General features: G+C 44.9%; 2 protein-coding genes across 3 annotated transcripts; one reads left to right on the top strand and one right to left on the bottom strand.

The window, feature by feature from the left end:
• Positions 1–2,825: 2,825 nt before the first annotated feature.
• LOC138720898 (cathepsin E-like) lies at positions 2,826–12,804 on the bottom strand. Of its 2 annotated transcripts, none has more exons than XM_069857330.1 (9): positions 12,685–12,804; positions 12,359–12,536; positions 10,189–10,306; positions 9,623–9,741; positions 8,975–9,174; positions 8,182–8,304; positions 7,385–7,529; positions 4,070–4,168; positions 2,826–3,984 (listed from the first exon to the last, which is right to left on the bottom strand). In XM_069857330.1, exons 2-9 carry the CDS (start codon positions 12,362–12,364, stop codon positions 3,805–3,807), a joined length of 990 nt encoding a protein of 329 aa, XP_069713431.1. In that variant the 5' UTR covers positions 12,365–12,536; positions 12,685–12,804; the 3' UTR covers positions 2,826–3,804. The 2 variants fall into 2 exon arrangements, with proteins under 2 accessions (XP_069713431.1, XP_069713423.1); XM_069857322.1 differs by having other exon boundaries at positions 12,711–12,804.
• A 4,276-nt stretch (positions 12,805–17,080) lies between these two features.
• Positions 17,081–18,632, top strand: LRRC10 (leucine rich repeat containing 10). The gene has a single exon (XM_069849808.1). It carries the CDS (start codon positions 17,111–17,113, stop codon positions 17,945–17,947), a length of 837 nt encoding a protein of 278 aa, XP_069705909.1. The 5' UTR covers positions 17,081–17,110; the 3' UTR covers positions 17,948–18,632.
• The last annotated feature ends 691 nt before the right edge of the window (positions 18,633–19,323 follow it).

The raw sequence follows: 19,323 nt of genomic DNA, 5'->3' as shown, positions 1-19,323 counted from the left end.
TTCACCCATACCTACATGAACGCAATCCAGAGAGTGATGCCAGCACTCCCCCACAAGTGATTATGCAAGCGGATAGTGTCCTTAGACAAGGGAGAGACCAGGTAGTTCAGGGGCCGGGAAGAACAGAGGGAAGATGCAAAAGATGATGGAGGCTGCAGCAGCCTATCGACCTATAACAATGGTGGCAATGAATAGTTTTCCCTTCCCTGCATCAGCAGGGGACAAAATGTTTTCCCTCAGCTTTCCCTCTTTCTTCCCTATTCCCTATGTCTTCTTTTAGCTCAAGTCGCACTTCAATTCCATAGTTTCTCAATTTATTTACAACTGCAACTGTCAAAGAACTCCATTTACTAGTGAGTTTAATTTTAAAAAATGGTAAATCTTAAGTATTAGTGATACCTTTTAAGGATACCCAGACAGCTCCAGTCACACATCTAGACACAAAGTTAAAGTAACTGCTCCTCTCCTCGGGAGCCTGAAACACTCCTCCACAGCACTTGCTTAAAGTCAGGAGAGCAACGCAGGTTTTGAGGGAGCTTGGCCATACTCCTCCCATTTGCACAAGTATAGGAAGGCTTTTCAGCAACTGTGGAGAGTCTGACCTTTTATCTAGCTCTCTCCTCATAGTGCATAAGCTCAAGAAACTGTGCTTCTCTCAGTAAGGGAATTTAAGGTAGAAATTAGAGACGACCATAAAGTGCCCACTACAAATCTGCACTGAGGGTCCAGTCCCACCATGTCTCCTCACTTCCCCTCCTTCAAACAGCTTCCACAGAGCTTAAGGTGTGGAGCATAGCAGTCATCCTCCCCAAGTCAGACATTAACGTGTTTCATCCTGACACTGCTAAGCCTGAAGAAGCCTTCCTATCATCTCATCATCCAGCTCTGCTTATCATAGAATCATCTTCTTCTCAGCCTGGCTGCTACTTGGATGCACAGCGATGCCTTCCACCAGGACACTATGCATCTCATGAGCAATGGTTCTGCTACCTCTCCCACACACTCTGCAAGCAGTCCCTGGCCCAGCAGCTGCATTTGTTCTTCAGTGGAGGGTAAGGGTGGCCATACAGCAGCCATCATGTAGCCACAAGCTTTGTGGAAGTGCCTATTAGACATGTAGACACATATGAAATTATGAACTACAGCTCTGAAGCCCCACAATATAATCTGCAATACACAAATAGCATTTCACACATAGTAGGCCAGCTCCAGGTTAGCTATAATACTCTGTTCATTGCTTGTAAATAAGCTAGTGCTGGGATGAGTTATCAGAAAACTTTCCTCTCCTCATATAGTCTGTTATCTCACTTTTGCAAACAGCTGCGACCTCTGACATGCATTAAATTATCTTTGGGGATTATGTGCTCTCTTTGCCACTTCTCTCAGCAAACTATTTGCCTTAGCATGGTAAATACACTATTTCAGCAAACCAAACAATTTACAGTTCATGTTCACTGGTATAAACAATGTCGAATTATTGCATGAATAAAGGCACTTTGAGAAACAGTCATCTTGACTGTATCGAAACGTCAAGAAGCACTTCTGGCAAAGGTTCATCCTTGCAGGCATGTCAACTTCATGTCTACCAGGAACAACCAGGCAGACCTACAGAAGCTGGAAAAGACTGAGGAGAGAATAGGGCCAGGATAGACAAATAGCAGCAGCTTGCTCCCATCAAATTCTGCTCATCCTTGAGCAGGATGAGATGTATCCAAACAAAGAGAGGGCTGACTCCTGCATGTGCTGACTGACTTACCACCCCTTTCTAGGATCTGTTCACGCTCTGTGCTGGAGTTCATAGAGCTGAGATGTCGGTGCAGGAATCAACCAGCTGCCGGGACATATCCCACCACCCTTAAAATCCTCCATCAAAAATAATAGATCTCTAACTCTTAACTACAAGCTCATGTTTGAGGAATATATACATATTTTAGAAATTAGGGAAATGTACTAGAGTGCTAAGCCTGCTGCTCAATACAGAAAACAGAAGTACCCTGCTGCTCTTAAATGAGTGATAGGGCTTTATAGAAGTTTGTTTATCTTCTTTTACGACCAAACAAATGACCCTTTCTAGACAAATAAGTTAAGTCATGGTCACTCTGCTCTTCAAGACAGATACGGACAAAGGGGAAGCAAAGTAAGATTGGCCTGAAATACACGGTAACTTTGTACTGCTAAATCTTGTCTGCAAGAACAGACAACTGGCAGCAGAGTCCCCATTGCTAGAGGTTGATAGCCTGGATGCCAAATGGGTAACACAACGTGGCTGCAAATAGAGACTTATGAAAGCATGCACCAGAGAGAAGGAGTATTTCCTACTGGAAGGCAAGATCAGTATTTCAGAGATGCTTATAGGCAAACTGTCTCACTTTAGTAATACTCATTGAGTCTTAAAACTGAAGTCTTAAAACCTAAGGGCCTGCAATCATAACACTTCCAAGGCCACTAACAGATGTTGCATTTTGTCTGCACGAAGCGCATCCAGGCAGGTGGCAGCAGCAAGTCCCTCAGGGCCACCAACCCCTGCCCCAGCAATGCCAATGCCACAGCAGTGCCATTCTGCAGCTCCATGGCCCTGCCCTGCCTAGGAGGTGCCCGGGCCCTGGGGATGGAGCTGCAGACTGTTTTGGGCTTTAGAGGGAGACGAACAGCCCAACACTCCAAAATGTCCCAGCTCACCTCTCCAAGCTGAGAGCAACCTGGATTTTTCATCACAGTTGCACCCTCTCTTCCCCCTCCTCCCTGAACTCACTGCACAGAAACTGCTGTAAGAAAACATATAATGAAACCCAAACATTGCTAAGTCCAAAGCAGATTTTGCTTGGTTAAGTTTTATTCACATGTACAGGGGCAGTATCAGCTTTAACAATCCAAACAAATGCTCCAATGGGTATCATTTAAGTGAATCTTCATTTGCTAAATCAGCACAGCTGTTTCACACCTCTGCCAGTGCTGAAGTTGCTGCCACTGCTGCCACTGGCTGAGCCAAGGGACAGTAGATGTTTCATGCTGGTGTGTTGGTCTTGTGACTCATCTGAGGTGGAGGGACGCTGTGGTAGCCCTTCACAGCTCCGTTTACAATCCCTTTGGGCATTGTAATGTGAATAGATGCTGCTTCCAGCTGCCCACACTGCCAAAGGGCAGAGATGTCAGACACTAAAAGTAGCATCTGATCTAAGACATCGTCAATAAACATCAAGACCCAAAAGAGGAAAGACGTGTCAAGTGAGAATGAATGCAAGGAAAGAAGCAGGCTTGAGAGAGGTGTAAGGAGCAGGAAATTGTGTGCGAGGAACAACAGCAGAAATTAGCAGCCACTGGCTGAAGCAAGTTCATATGAAGAGAATTTACATGGCACTAAAGAAACAAGGTGGAAAATAGTGAGGAATAGGAAAGCAGAAGGAAATGAGGTGGAAACTAGCATACAAGAATTAAAACAGGTACCCAGACCAGACTGGGATTCTTTTCCCCCTACACCTAACTGCTATCTTGTCAGCCTGGCACTGTTCCGCACTTTTATCCTTCCTGCTCTTGTGCAAATCTGAGTACAGAGCTGTTTTCGCTTCATCCTGAGAGCTGTGGTGTCAATCAGTTGTTCAGGAAAAAAATTTTCTCAGTTGTAAACATATAGAGATTGAACCAAACTATATAACTGGGACAAGGATCACTTCAAAGCCCTTAAATCCTGGGACTGGAGAACACAACTGCATTGAGGTCCAGAGTTTCAGTTAAAGCCCTTCTTGACATGTGTGTTGAAGATCATTATATTAACATTGGGTTAGGCAGAATAAATGTTATTACAACTCAGTCGTAATCCTTCTTATGAACAGCTTTTGCAAATCCCACTCTGTCATTCCCGCGGTCAAAAATGCAGTAAAACACAGACATGAAGACATCTCCTAAAATCCAGAGCGGGCCATTGCGAGTAGTGATGTCGAGGGACTGAAAGCCACTCATGCAAAAGGTTTGGTCTTCAATAGACTCCTGGAAGAGAAAGCACATGTCCTTGTGGCAGCCTGCTCCAGCCCTGGCTTGGGGAGCGGGGAGCAGGGAGTCTGCAGATACGCACCTTTATGATGTATTGCTCTGCTGTTAGTTTGTACTCATGGTGTCCGATTGTGAAGATTATGTGAGGCAGGCTGGAGATTCTCCTGCAGTCTATGAGAAACTGTATGCGATGCATCAATTAGGATTGGTTCACCTTTTTTTTTAAGTATTGCCCTTTGAATCTGAGATTTTTGCAGTAGGTAATAGTGAACTTACTACAGAGAAACAGCATCAGGCTGACTTATGGACCAACACTGCCCTCCAGCTTTCCGGCTCCTGCACTGGGTCAAACCAGCCCAGCAGCCCAGACCAGGGCACCAAAGCCCCTAGTGATCCAGGGCTGATGAAAGTCCTCTCAAGCCCCAAAAGGGATGAGGTGAAGGAGCGCTCCAGTGTCCCCTCTGTACAACTCAAAAGTAAAACCAAGCATGAGAGCCCCAATGAATCCATGTTAACAAGGTCTGCAAAGCAAAAATCCTCTGATCCTGCACCTGGGACTGGGTGGAGGGTGCTGTCTCCAGGCCACACAGGGAGCACCCTTCAGCTGCAGCTCACCCCACTCCCTCCCATAACATCATCACTTTAGTGAAAAATAGCCAGTGAGCACTTTATACTTATACTCTGCCCTAGAGTGGGATTTAAAGAGCAGATGAAGGACTGAACTCCGGCATGGTCATTAATTCCCATAAATAATACATCCACTTACAGTAACACAAAAGATCATTTCCTGGCCTTTCTAGTTATTTCATGAAACAACTGCTGTGTTAAATGCTCCAAGCCTCAGAGGGCTGCAAACTGTAGCATTGAAAGTCATTGTTTTAGAGTCTTCCTATAAGGAAGAAACTACTATTGTAGTTGTTAAAACTGCTTTATGAAAACATAACCCTAAATCTTGTGCATACTTAATCAGGTATCACACCATTAGAACAAAAGAAACCATGGGATACAGAGGACAAGGGTGAAAAAAGCCAGAATAATGTTTTGTAGAATACTAAAAGCAGTACATAATTCATTTACACAGCTAGTACACACAGAATAAAGTAAATTTTGCTGTAAAAAGATAAAAGTTCTGATAAAATCACTGGGGGATGCACCCACTTATGCTGGGATAAATCTGAGCCAAAATATTCTCCCTGTATGTGGCTGCTACGAAAACAGTCATAAAAAGCCTTATTTTCAGGATTTTTTTTTCAGAACCTGAGATTCCACCTGAGTGCCCTTATGTCAGCGTTGGAGTACTTCCATTGCAATGATCTCTTTCTTCTTTCTATTACACTAATATAAATGCATTGGAAACACGTATTTTATCTACATCCATTAATACACACTGTTATAGAACCTACTTGTTAGTAAAGCATGCTGGTTTACATCTATCTGAAAATTTGAATAAAAATGAAATTTAAGATTTATTTGAAAAAGAGTCAGAAGCCTCAGGAGTTACACAGATGCAACCTCAGGTCCTCCTCTTACAAAAGCTGGCAGATTAAAGGTCCACTTTGTCTTTGATCTTTGCCCAGAGCACTGTACAACCGAAACACTTAATTTTCTTCCAAGTGCAGTTTTGTGTCAGGATCAAGACAACTGTGAAGCTAACAGAAACCATATGCAGCAGCTTTACTTAGGGCACTGGAGCTGTGGCGATGTAGTAATTACCTGTGGGAGTCAGCCAAGGGCCAGCAATAAGGCACGGTAAAAATAAGCTGCTCTCTCCCTGGAGATGGGCAGGTTTAGCTGTTTCAGGCTTGTTATTTCAGCACTTTAAACATTACACTGGTTTGGTCATGCCATCTGAAAATTGCCAGCAGGGAGATGCGAAGTGTAGCAGAGAGACATCCTGTGGTCAAGGCGGTGGCAAAGCAAAACCTACCTTGAGCAACCTCAGCTCATACAAGCCCCGCAGAGAGCTGTAGGGAGACAGGGACCATGGGTGTGGAGCTGGAGTGTCCATGAAGTGATAGATCAAGGCCATTTTGGCCCACCAGAAGAGGTAGAGGAGCTCCTCAGAGAGCAAGCAGAGATAGGAAGGAGTGGTAGGGAGAGTCAGCATGGAAGATGCAGTATAGAGCAGCAGGGAAGAGAGGGGGAAAAAAAACCGAGGAGACAGAGGAATAAGGTTCAGAATGGAGAATAAGAGGCAGTGAGATGTGTCCTGCACCCCATGATTCATCTGCCTGGAGCCAGTATTGTGAGTGTCGCGGCTGTGCATCCCATCTGGGAGCCCCAGCATGAAATTGCCTGCTCTGCTGCAAGCTGACAGTGAGAAGTCCTGTCAGCGGAGCCCATAGGGGCTGTAACTACAGTACTTTCCATTTCCATTTGATGTTGATGGGGGTGGCCATAAGTACTGAAGCCTTCCTGGCTCAGGGAGCCAATGGCTATAACTGGGGGCATTGAAAATCCTGATTTCCCGAAAGAAAACTATCTCTGATGTAGAGTACAGATAGATTCCTCAAAGAGAGGCCCCCATTACTCCCTTACACACCAGTAATGATGAGTACATTTGGTTCATATTAGGACCAGTACCATTTAATCTTCACCAGTGATGTAGACAGTGGGATCAATGGTCCTTTCAGCAAGTTTGAAGACAAGCAGCTGAGTGCTGTGGGTGACACACCTAAGGGATGGGATGCCATTGAGAGGGACCAAGATAATCTTGAGAAGAGGGCCCATGTGAACCTCATGAGGCTCAACAAGGCCAAGTGCAAGGTCCTGCACCTGGGTCAGGGCAACTCCCAGTATCAATACAGGCTGAAGTATGAAGGGATTGAGAACAGTTCTGTGGAGGAGGAATTGGGGTTACTGATGGATGAAAAGTTGCACAACAATGTAAGCTTGCACCTAAGAAGGCCGACCATATCCTGGGCTGCATCAAAAGAAGCATGGCCAACAGGCCAGAGGCCGTGATTCTGCCCCTCCATTCCACTCTGGTGAGACCCCACCTCGAGTCCTGTATGCACCTCTGGAGGAGGAAATATTTTACATTGAGGGTGGCGAAAGACTGGAATAGATTGTCCAGAGAGGTTGTAGATGTCTCATCCCTGGAAACATCCAAGCTTGGGCTGAATGGGGCTTTGAGCAAACTGATCTCATTGAAGATGTCCCTGCTCAGTGCAGGGAGATTGGACTAGATGACCTTCCAACCCAAACTATTCTATGATTGGGAAGGAGCACTGGGGCAGCAAGGCAGCGAAACCAGCTCATCTCCAAGTCGCATGCTATCCTAAAACAAGGCTTTCACTTAGGCTTTTCTGAGCAATTATTTTCGTTATTTTCCCATTCTATAAGCTCTTTCCACCAAATACCAGTTTCTCTTCCTCTCTGGCTGTATAGTTTTTACCTCTCCAGTATGCGATGGACTCGCCCCAATACGCTCCTGTAATCGTTTGATTTGTGAAGAGGGGCCAGTGATAAGAGAAGTGCCTGAGTCAACGATGGCTTCACAGCCATGGGAACAAAATGCCACCCGGCCCTGGATCTTTACACTGCAAGTGAAAAACAAAGCATCTTTGAGCAAATGGCTTATACATTGCAACTGAAGCAGCACATTATTGCTATCTAAGTTAAAAGTAGCTGCCAAGCTTTGCAGCCTTAATAGACAAGAACGTCTCCAAAAGACAAGAAAGTAATAGAAGGAAACAGCATGAGGAAGACATCCTTTTTGTAGACTCACTTTTCTCTCTCAGGACTCCTACATCCCAAATCAGCTGCTGCCTGATGATGAATTTGTTCTTACCCACAAGTATGTGTCCTCATCAATTTACGCAGCAGGAGGACCAAAGGGACACTAACTAATGTGACCAAGGTTAACAGAAAAGATGAGAACAGGACCTGGAGCTGGATTCAGTTCTTGGGTGCCTTAACCTCTTAACTCAATAGCCCACCAAGGATGAACTTGGCCATTGGTGTATCATATTAAAATAAATTAAAATGCTCTCCCAGAAACCAGCTCCCCATGTCACAGCACATTTAAAGGGCTAATAAACCCTGGCCTCATCCCAGAAAACCTCCTCTTTGATGTCCTACTACATCTGTATCACTAGGTTTTTCTGCCCCTGTGGGTTTTACCTGCGGAGGTGCATTTCATCAGGTATTTCATACATACATACATGCATGCATAAAAACATACATACGTACTTGTTCAGGTGTATTTGCCAGTAGCTTTTCTCAGTGACTGGGACCCAGTGAATTGAACCCTTGTAGAGGGAATGGTCTATCCCCCCGAGGATCAACTCACCACCATTCTCGGTATCATCTCCTCTGAAAGCAGAAGACAGGTTAACCCAGATGTGGGAGTGTGCCAGCAGAAGTGGATGAGATTACACTGAGAAAGCAAAAGACAAACTACAGCCCTTTCTAAATTCAGATATGCATAGCTGAAAGGGATTATTGCTAAATTATAACTGCATCTGCCCCAACTCAGAGTCTCCAAACAACCTCTGAGAAGGCTTACTGGAGGCTGTGAAGGGCTAAGATAGGCATCAGGAGCAGGCTGAGCCAGTTGCTGCTCTCATGTCCAGATAAAGGTGAGATAAATTGGTGGCGTTACAGTTATGTCCAGATGAGGTTACAACACCTCTTTTCTGAAATACAGCCACTTGGGAATAGCACTGCATTTCTGTTCATCTCTGCTGGCCAGAAGGAAACCTCTGGTACCTCAGACACAGTGTGCCTGAGCTGGGAGCTTTTCTTTAGTTTATGACCAGCTTCAACAAGACTGTCTATCCAAAAATTCATGATTCTGCCCAGCACATTTTTCCTTTTCATTCCATATTTTTAGGTGTTAATTTTTAAACAAAAAAAGGGTGAATTACTTTCTAGAATTGAAGATTTATGTAGATGCATGGTTAAATTAAAATAGATTAAACAATTAAATTAACAATTAAAATTGATTTACTTCGTTTTTAGCAGTGTCAATTTAAAGACTGACCTTTTCAGATAGAAAGAGAAGACTGGCTCCTCTACCAGCCCCTGATTCATGATGCTGTCAAACACAGGCAGAGCATTCCCCACTGCTAAAGAGGGGTAGCCCAAGCCCAGAACGCCATCAAAGTGAGCAAGGGCAAAAGTCATTCCTGGCTCAAACACCGATTCACCAAAGTCCTGCCCCTTGATGGAGATGTTACTTATCTGCTCAGTACAAAAAAAGCAACCCAATTTAAAGACATCATCAATTACAAAACATTAGCTACATTTCAGATTCCTAACAATTCAGATTCCTATCAATTCAGATCCATATCAATAGACTCATAAGGCCTCAATATCCTTGTGTGATTTGCATCAATAAAGCAGGTGCCCATTTGTCAGGTAGGCTGCACCAATTCCTCTTAATACCTTAATTCTGTGTCTGTTTCTTCATAAAATCAGGAAAGAACCCAAGAAAACAAGCAGAAATGGAACATAAAATCTTACAGCTTTGTCTAAGTAGCCCAAACCAGGAGCAGCACCCACACCTTTCTGTACCTGTCTTGGTGGAAACCTCACCCTGCTTTCATCTACACGAGGCGAGGTTTTCCAGAACAAGTGCCCTGAAAACAGTTGATCAGGAGGTTGACACCCATTGTAGGTGGACACTCACCTGCAGCGTTTCTTTGCCGGCAATGCCCAGAAGCTGTCCCGTGCCGTACTGCAAGGAGAAGGCTTCCCCTTCGTGTTCATATGAATCCGACTGAAAGGACTTAAATTTCTGGTGTACTCCTGCACAAAACAAATTACACTTGTGCACCATGGGGATGTCCTGGCAACGCACCTTCTTCCAGATGCAGAACCAGATGACATGCAGGAGAGCCAGATTTTTGCTTGTCTTACAAGGAACGTATTGATAGAGGTGCTCATTCCCCCACAGGCACCCAAAACAAAACAAACTGTTTGCAGCTCTCCTAGGTTTATTTTCATGTCTTTCACCTCAGGCACCTCACGGTGCCTAAGGACACTTGGCAGCCAGAGCTGGCATCTGCCTTGACTGCAGGTGGTGTGGTGGGACAGAGATGGAGGAGCAAGCCAGAAGAGGAGAGCAGCCCTCAGAGGTGTTCCAAACCCTCCCCTTGCAAATCTCTGCTGCATGTGACCTCCTGGGGAAAGGAGAAGTGGCCAAGGTACCCAAGACACAAGGAGCATAAGGCAGAGTAATGTAAAGTTTCTTACTGCACGCTTCACTGATGCAATAAGCAGAAGGGACCCAAAAATTGGAGGAGCCGGTGTCAAACACAACGGTGAAGCTCTGCGGTGGCGTGCCAACGCTCACAACTCCATAGTATTGTGCCTGGGGGAGGAAAAATCTGGTCAGCCCCTGGCAGCCTCCTACTGAGCTGTGTCTGAGGAGAAGGCAGACTTGGGAGCAACATGCAATGCTTTCTCAGGGGCTTCCATGCAATTTCATCTTAACACAAATGCACACCATGGGGAAGTATATCTGACTCCACACATGGCTGCAGGCAACAGATTTCACTCCAGCTGCATGCACAGCAGCACAGCATTTTAAAAGCCTTTTATGCAAACATAATCAGTTGGGCTCCCCATGAAGTCCATGAGCCCTTTTGCACGACTTCAGTGGTGGCAAGGTCTGCCCCAAGATGAAGCTCCTGCACAACCGTGCAGGCTTTCAGGCAGCTCCCTGCTGATGTCAGTAAAAAATCAGCGATACAAAGAGAGCACAATCCACCTCTGCCAGCATCAGAGGGCTCCAACCAGCAGCACAAATGCTGTCACATGTGGTTGGTCGTTTTCCTTTGGCCATGTTGTAATTAGCATCTATTAGTGAGTTAAAAAATTAATTCTGTTGCACAGACTGTATCCAGTGTACTGAACAAAGTTCATCCAGTGGATAGAGAAACCACTGACTATCCTTGGATACCAGTTGAGGCTTGAGATAATCTGTAAACACGTGAATGCTGGAGTGTAGAGCTTATCTGAATCCCAAATACAAGTGCTTAAGTGCCCCTATCTGGCCCTAGAAGAACACTTCAGCATTGAGACCTATTTTTAGGAAGAGGCATTTATGGAATTCAAATGCAAGCAGAAAAGCAAAACCCAGCGCCAAGCCTTTTGAAGCAACACAAATATTTGTATATCTATCTTGAAGCGCATACTTGTTAATTAATACACTGAATATAGTTTCTGACCCCAGAGCTTATGGTCTGAATGAAATAATAATGAAATTGCAAATATGCATGCTATTTAAAAGAATACCCAGCTCTTGAGCAGGATTTTATTCCTTACTGAATTAAGCAAAGCTTTATTGATGAATCTTTAAAGTGAGGCAGCTCTAAGACATGTTGGTCCAGAAAAATCCAACCCCCAAAAAACCACAAACACACCACAATGAAAGCACCACAAAATTGTTCCTGGCATGAGCTGGATATTTTAGCTCTGCAGGGTTTGTTTTAGTATTTTGATATTTATCCCCCTTTCATAAGCTTTAGAGCAGGCTGAAATGTTTCAGTCTCCTTTGTTCTTCACACACATCTCTAGCACTTCCAGGCATATTTCTTTATGGCCCTGAAGTGTCAGGGAGATCTTGCTGAATTAATTTACCCTTCCCTTCCCTGTTCAGATGTAGCCTCCACAACACTTCTGCAATTTAGCTTTCCTTTAGATAGATACAACAAAATAAGCAGAATGAAATAAAAGAGAAAGCAGAGAACAACCAAATGGACTAAATGCTCAGCCTAGGAAAGACACTTCACAAAATGTTTGACCTGCTGACTTGCCTGTCTGAAATCCAATGAAACTCAGATTTTTCTTTTCTCAGTTTAGGTGATAAATTCAGCCAGATTAGTGTGAGACCCAGGTCATTCTCCAATATTTAATATACATTAAGCTCAGGAGATAAAAGCAGAAAAATAAAGCTCTACTTGTGTCTTTGTTATCATGACTCCACGTGACCAAATGAATGAGATTCGGGGGATTTTTTTATAACATGCAAACATCCACATTTCTGATAAATAGAATACAGCTAAACGAAATAATCAGATCCTGCTACTAAAAACCCAGTCCTGAACCAAGACTAATACAGGCAAACCTTCCCCATGTGCAATGCAAACCTATACAAAAACAAAACTTGTCACAGGACTACCACTGCTGGACTACATCAGTTTCCTCCACAGGTCCCATGCCAACCTAGATCTATACATGCTTTATTTTGCAGACTCTTAAACTGATTTTTTTATGATCTAGTATTTACAGCGTAGAGCAACAAGCCCTCTCAAATCCTGTAATTTCATTGAGAGACTAGATTTGAAATGTGCTGGGGAAAAAAATCTGCCTTCAAGAGAACAATGATTCCTTATGATTGCATTACTAAAACTGTACTTACATTCATGTAATCATACAGCCTTTCTGAAGTGGTTCCTACCGATAAAGAAATATCTGCTGGGAAGCAATGCAGGTACCTCCGGGCAAAAATGTCAGGGTGGTGATTCCTCCAAAATTCCTCTAATTCTCCCTTTTCCCTCAGCTGTTTCTTGATAGACTTGAATCGAATGAGGGGGATTCTACGCAAACAAAATAAACACACAAAAATTAGCTACTTCTCCATTCTAGAGCTCTCACATACTCATTTTTTTAAAATGCATTTCTTCTTTTTGATATCGTGGGTAGCAACAAGCGCAGGTGGCCCCAGGAGCCAGCTGAGACACACACCAGTGGTGCTGGTTGTGTTTTCTTACCGTTCCACGGCCACGGTGAATGAGATGTAAACCACAGCCGACAGTATCACTCTCATGGCTCTAAGCAGTTCGGAGTCCACTGACACTCATTTACTCAGAAGCCCCTTTCTTATACCCCGTTGTCAGCAGAGGGCTGTTCGCCAGGTCAATCAATTGCAGGAGGTCAGTGCTTTGGCAGAAAACCGGTTCATTTGCTCTCAGAGTAACCACTGGATTGTGCAAGTATTGTTGTCCAGCGAAGGTATCAAGGCATGGATAATCAGGGCATAATCTAAGCCAGACAGACATTTTACAACAATCCGTAATGTCTTTTACATAAACACAATAAATGAGAAGAGTTTGGCTCCCATTAGCTTGAGGAAGAGGAGGTCCAAGACTTGCCTGGTTTGCTACCAGCAAGCCATTTTTCAAGCTTGCTTCAGTGAGAAGTGGCCCAGAAGTGTCCAACACAGAGAAAGAAGGTCCCACTCCCTCCTAATGCCTGGGTTCAAGTCAAGCTGGCAGTAAAATAATAGTGTCAAAAAAGAGACTGATCTGACAGAGAGCAACCCCAAACCCATTAGCTGCCTGGGAGGAAGCTCAGTGCTGAGCCTGCAATTTGCTTAGGAGACTTTTTGAACCTTTCCTCTGCACAGGGAAGTGCAATGAGCAACTGCAGACCACAGCCTCGCATACATTAAAGCTAAATTTGAATAATCAGCCTTTTTTTGTTCAAAAGACTACGCTAGGGTGCTGGGAAAAGAGCAGTAATGATTATTCCCCTGCAATACATCGCTCATTTAAAATAGACCGCTCACTAGTGAAGGTGAACTGGAACTAAGTAACCCTTCCAAAAGAGAGCAGATGTGTGACAGTGTGCAGGAAAGAATGAATGTCAAGAACATGGAGAAGGGTGTACTCTTCATCTGCTCTAGTGGCAATGCTCCAGCCAAGAAAAAACAGCAAAAACACCCAAACACACAGCATATGTGGGCAAAGAAGGGGTCTAAACACCTGTCACAGACTTTAAATATATGTGAAGCAAATCATTATGAGCACATACTAAAGACATTCTTAAAAACTATTCCCTTAACCCTCCTTCCTTGTTAGGGCAGGGTGATTGAAGAGGGGCAGGACAGGCTTGAAATCAACAGGTTTAGATCTCCACCTGGATTTTGAAATACACGGTTTGCATTTTCAAACTTAACTCCAAAATTGTGAGGGGTGCACAGCCTGCCCTCCGCAAAGGCTGAGCCTGGTGTCACCACGCAGATGGGTGCAGAGCTTTGGATCTGGAAAAGCACCAGCATCTCTATCCTAATGTGTTTTTTTAAAAAAAAATCTCAAAAAAATGCAGGAACAATAATACAGCTTTTATACTGATCTCCATTTTATTGTGATTTTTCTTTTTTAATTCTCTAGCCTGAACAGTACTGCCTGTTTCTTTAGAACTCACAGGTTTTACACAAGTTCTCAGCAAGCAACCACATTTTCTCTCCTGCAACCACCCCAGCCACCAAGCTGCAGGAGCTGAGTGCTGAAAATGAGAATGGTTGGCAAAAGCTGTGGTCACTTGCGAATTTCCGGAAAGCAAAGGCATTTCTCTAGGAGCCTGCACTTGCCAGCTGACGTGCATCAAAGCAGGTGTCATGCCCTCTGGTAGGGCAGTGTTGCTTTGACAAGAACAAGACATTGTCTGTGCTGAGCACCTTTATCTCTTGAATTTTTCCTCAAATGCCACAAGTGCTTCTGGGAAGTCATGAATGCTCATGTTGGAGAGCATCTGGACAACTCTGAAGACATAAGTGGCCTTCAAAACAGAGCCCTGAGTCTACTGAGGGGACTGTCTCCGCCTTACAGCCTCCACCAAGTCATTGATTCTCAGAAGGATCAAGATTATTCATTTTATTGCAAATGCAGCCCTTTATTCCACCACACAGAGGATACTTTTTCCCAGATATTCTGATCTCACAGTGTGTTCCAAGCATACGTTCATTTAGCCAACAGAGATACAAAATGCAGCAACGAAAGGTCATCATGACTTTTTTTGATAAGCTGGAATAATGATTAAACTACAATGAAGAGGATCTGTGCAAAACAGTTGTCTGCAGGTTAAAAGCGTCATTAAGTAGAAATAATACAATTAGTAAAACATATATACCTATCTGTGTCTATCAACATAAGTAATTTCTCTCCATATGGATTATTAAGAAAAATATGCTTTAACATTTTATTAATATAATTTTATGCAGGCTGTAATGTTGTTCTGATCAGCAGGATATCTGAAGAGATTTGTCTAAGAGACATGTCTTTGCCATGGATGTAAATTCATTATTATTTATGCCAAATGCATTTGGTTTTCCAGTCCTGTAGTCTGCAGCACTTTAACAGGGCGGGGAGCCTTGCCTTTAGAAGGTTCCACAGCTGCTTAGAAATGGAAACAAATACAAAAACCTGCTGAGAGCCATAGGAATAGTTTCTTAAAAGCCAGATCACATTCCAGGGTAACTACTTGGAAAAGGATGCCCTGTGAAACCCAGGAGCAACACATTCCCCACAGTGGTCTCGTGGCAGGGCATATAGCGTTAAAGCAGAAAGAAGTGGCTGCTCCAAGATGCTCATTCAGTGTGAAGCAGGTCTCGCTGCCTGGATGTAGCATCCAGAGAGAGCATTTTCAGCGCCTCTCTTCCACAACACAGCCATGAATGATTGAGATGTATCTTTGTTCTCCAGGCCTGACACTCTGCCCAGCCTCTCTATCTAAAACCTATTTTACGGCAGTCGCAGCATTCACTGCTGTCCGTCCTGCTGCAACACTGGTCCCCAGATGCCCTCTCTGTTGTTCTCCTCTCCCAGGAAACCCTCCATGCATTCCATAGCATCACCACTTCATGGCACAGCCACTCATCTTGCAGAGAAAAGACCAGCAAACATCCTATAGCCTATACTCAATTGATAGCTAAGAACTGCTTTACTTTTGAAAGCAAGTGACAGTAGAGAGCTCTCTATCACCATATTTGACTGGAGATCCAGAGGCCACCTTAACTGTCTGATATTGCCTTTTTCTTAACCTTCTGTTTACTCTGCCTTTTGTTTTTCTAAGCATACGTGGCTCCCAGCAGTCACCTACTTTGATCGTGTAGCCCCTAACATCCAGAAATGGACTGCAGATTGTTTGAAGAAAGTAACCTTCCTAAATTATGGTAAGTGTGGAATATGACAGGAATGAGCTGTAAGACATCGAAGTAGAGAGCCAGATGTCAGAAAGGATCTTTCACCTTAAAATGCTCTGCCAGTTTTCACACCCGAATATCTTGGTAGAGCCACAGCCAACACACAGGTAGGACAACACTCAAGAAAGCTTAAAACAGCGGCAGCTCAAGAAGTCTATGCGTGCAGAGATGCCTACACACAGGAAGGCTCCTCCTAGAAATCAGAGGTGCTCCTGACCTGAACAGGACAGGTATGGCTGAGAGAAGGAGGGAACAGTTTACACTGTGACATCTAAATAGTCATAATTTTTAACACCGTATTTATCTCATTCACAAGAAGTAAGAATCTTAATGGAATTAAGTCCACAGCAGTTTCTTGCCAAGTTTTGGTATGGACACAGGAACTGCAGTGGCACAATTGGAAGGCAGCTGGAGAGCAGCCTTGGCAGGTTGTGATAGCGAGAGTATTAAACTCAGATTCAGACAAGAAGCAAAACATAGTGTAATGAAAAAGGCCCTACGCAGTCTAGAGTGCCAGAGGCTAGAGTAAACACCTTTAAATTAGGAACATAAAGAGTAGAACAGCTCAAGATAGCAGTTTGCCAAGTATTTGTGTTAAAGGTTTAAGATAAGCACTGGGTGGCAAGTTACACTCTGAAATTATGTATTTAGCACCTCACAAATTAAACCTCTAGAAGTGTCACTCCTCTGAAAAGTCAGTCAAGTCTTGGCTGGTATTTTAAACAACAATTTGATTACATTCAACATTTCCAATGAAAGTTTCATGGAAACTAAACATCTGACTCTAAAAGTCTGGTCTTCTGTGGTGTTTGCCAGTCCCCGCAGCCAGCACGGCCAGAGTGGGAGGTGAGGGGCTGGGCTTTAAGGGCAACAGTTTGGGGCAAAACTGGAGAATATCTACTGTGTGCAGGAAGAGGCAGGAGGGACGGGTTTTGCAGGATGGGGGGTGAGAGGGACCGTGGGCGGGAGAGGGAGAGCTGTGCTCTAGGTTGTCCTGTCCGTAATTCCCATCACCAAACACTCATTTGGTTATCAGAAACATTTCAAAGCCCTTGAGATTAGTGGCTGGTGCCGTGTAAACAGAGCTTTATATTGGGAAGACAGAGTTACCGGCAGGCCAGTGCACAGCAGGAGAAGACCAAGGCAGTCCCAGTGCCTTGCGGTCTCCAAGCAAAGTTAAGTTCTGGGATGGGCAACAGCCTGAAGGCCATTGTTGCTTTTGTGCCCTCTGACAAGTGCCAGAAGTACCTCCTGGAAGACCTAGAAGAGATGCCAGTGGATAAGATGGTGGATCTGAGCGGCAGGCAGCTGAGGCGGCTGCCTCTGCACATTTGCTCTTTTAGGGAACTGGTCAAGCTGTACCTGAGCGACAACAATCTGAACCATCTGCCCCCTGAGCTGGAGCAGCTGCAAAACTTGCAGATCCTGGCACTGGATTTCAACAACTTCAAAGCGCTGCCCCTGGTTGTCTGCACACTGAAGCAGCTGTGCATCCTTTACCTGGGCAACAACAAACTCTGCAGCCTGCCGCTCGAGCTCCGGCTCCTGCAGAACCTCAAGACCCTCTGGATCGAGTCCAACTGCCTGCAGTGCCTGCCCGAGGTGGTGTGCGAGCTAAGCCTGCTCAAGACCCTGCATGCTGGCTCCAACGCCCTGCGCACACTCCCCACCCAGCTGCGGCGACTGCAGGAGCTGCGCACCATCTGGCTGTCGGGCAACCTACTGTCTGAGTTCCCCACCGTGCTCCTGGACATGCCTTGTCTGGAGGTGATTGATGTGGATCGCAACTCCATTCGGTTCTTCCCCAGTCTGGCTCACCTCCCTGGCCTGAAGCTGGTGATCTATGACCACAATCCCTGTAGGAATGCACCCAAAGTGGCCAGAGGGGTGCGCAGGGTGGGAAGATGGTCAGAGGAGAGCCCTGAACCCCGCAAGCGGTCTGGGGCAGTGATAGAAATCAGACTGGATGAAAGACCATCATCACCTCCTGTCGTCAAGCCTGAGCCAGAAGCCGAGCCCTGCTGATGCTCATTTGCCAGTGCCAGCAAAGGCACAGTGCACCCACATCCCCGCTCAACCTCTACTTCTCTCTTGTTTGCCGATGTCCAGGGAGCACCACGCCACCTGGCTGGTCTTCAGCAGTAGGTGCACTGGCTTAGACCTAGGTGAGAGCAAAACTCTCCTGTACAGACATTCCCTTTTGCACAGCACCCAGCGCTCTCTCTAGAGCAAAGACTTCCTCCCATTACTCTTCCTGGAATGCAGGGACCACTCAGAGGTTGCAGCAGAGATGAAGACATATTTTAGATGCTTTCCGTGGGTAGATTGTACAAAGCACAGACTCACTGCTCTTCACCGATCGGAAGCCATGGGCTTGCTCTTCTCTCCACTTTGCTGAGGTCTCTGAGCTCAGCTGGAAGCCACTGTTCAAGGTTACGATCACTGCAGGGAGTCACAACTGTCATGTAACCCACAAAGTTCCATCTCTAATGACTGATGTGAAATGCAGCAGCAGCAGCTTGAAGGTTTCCCTGTCTGCCACGTGGGAAGCAGTAGCAGAGCCCTGGCTGCGCTATCAAGGAAACAGCATGTACATACCAGTGAGTTCTCCTCTTATCACTGCCACTTTCTTCCTGGATAATTAGCAATGACTCTTGCTTTGTTATTGCCAAGCAGAATTTTAAATGATGGTGAGGAAAGCTAGAGGCTTTGCTGCCTGTAAGGGCAGCCATATATGCAGAGCTTTCATGCGCTAGCAAAGAAAATCAGTGCCTGACTAAAATGGGAAAACAAGAGCTGCAAAGATAAAACATGCACGAATGAAATCCAGGGCTGGGAGCCTACTGTTAGGGCTTGCACAGAATTTGGAGGTGAGGTGAACTTTACTTTGACTTCAGCAGGGTATTTCTCCAGCTCACGACTCGGAGCAGTTCGGATTCCCTTGCAAATGCATTGAACCAAATTATTTTGTTTACATTTTGCTTTACTTGTGCAACACAGAAATCTGGCATTTGATTCCATCACACAGATCACCGAGTTTGGTAAAAGACAGCTTTTTTTAGAAAGATGGGGAGCCCTTGGCAGCCACTTCTCTCTGCCTCACTCATCAGTGCCTGCAGAAGCGGCAGTTGACTTCCCAAAAAAGGTTTGATTCAGTGCCAGTTTGTGACTGCTCTATGTCATTTACATGCTTGAAAAATTATCTGGAAATATATAGACTCCGCTAGCACTCGCTGTCTTGTTAAATGAGGTCTGAATTTGGATCTGGCTGGCACCCATGTAGTGTGCTCGCCAGTTATTAAATGAAATAAAGCCTTTAAGCATCTCGTCAAGTTAAAGCGTCCTTCTTTGGAATTAACTGAATTCTCTTTCCAAATTCTTGATCTAACTATTTCTTCATA

Source organism: Phaenicophaeus curvirostris, chromosome 1 (genome assembly GCF_032191515.1).
Source record: "Phaenicophaeus curvirostris isolate KB17595 chromosome 1, BPBGC_Pcur_1.0, whole genome shotgun sequence".
NCBI classification, from domain to species: Eukaryota; Metazoa; Chordata; class Aves; order Cuculiformes; family Cuculidae; genus Phaenicophaeus; species Phaenicophaeus curvirostris.
The sequence above is the reverse complement of the archived record's forward strand: the minus strand, read 5'-3'. Positions and strand labels throughout refer to the sequence as shown.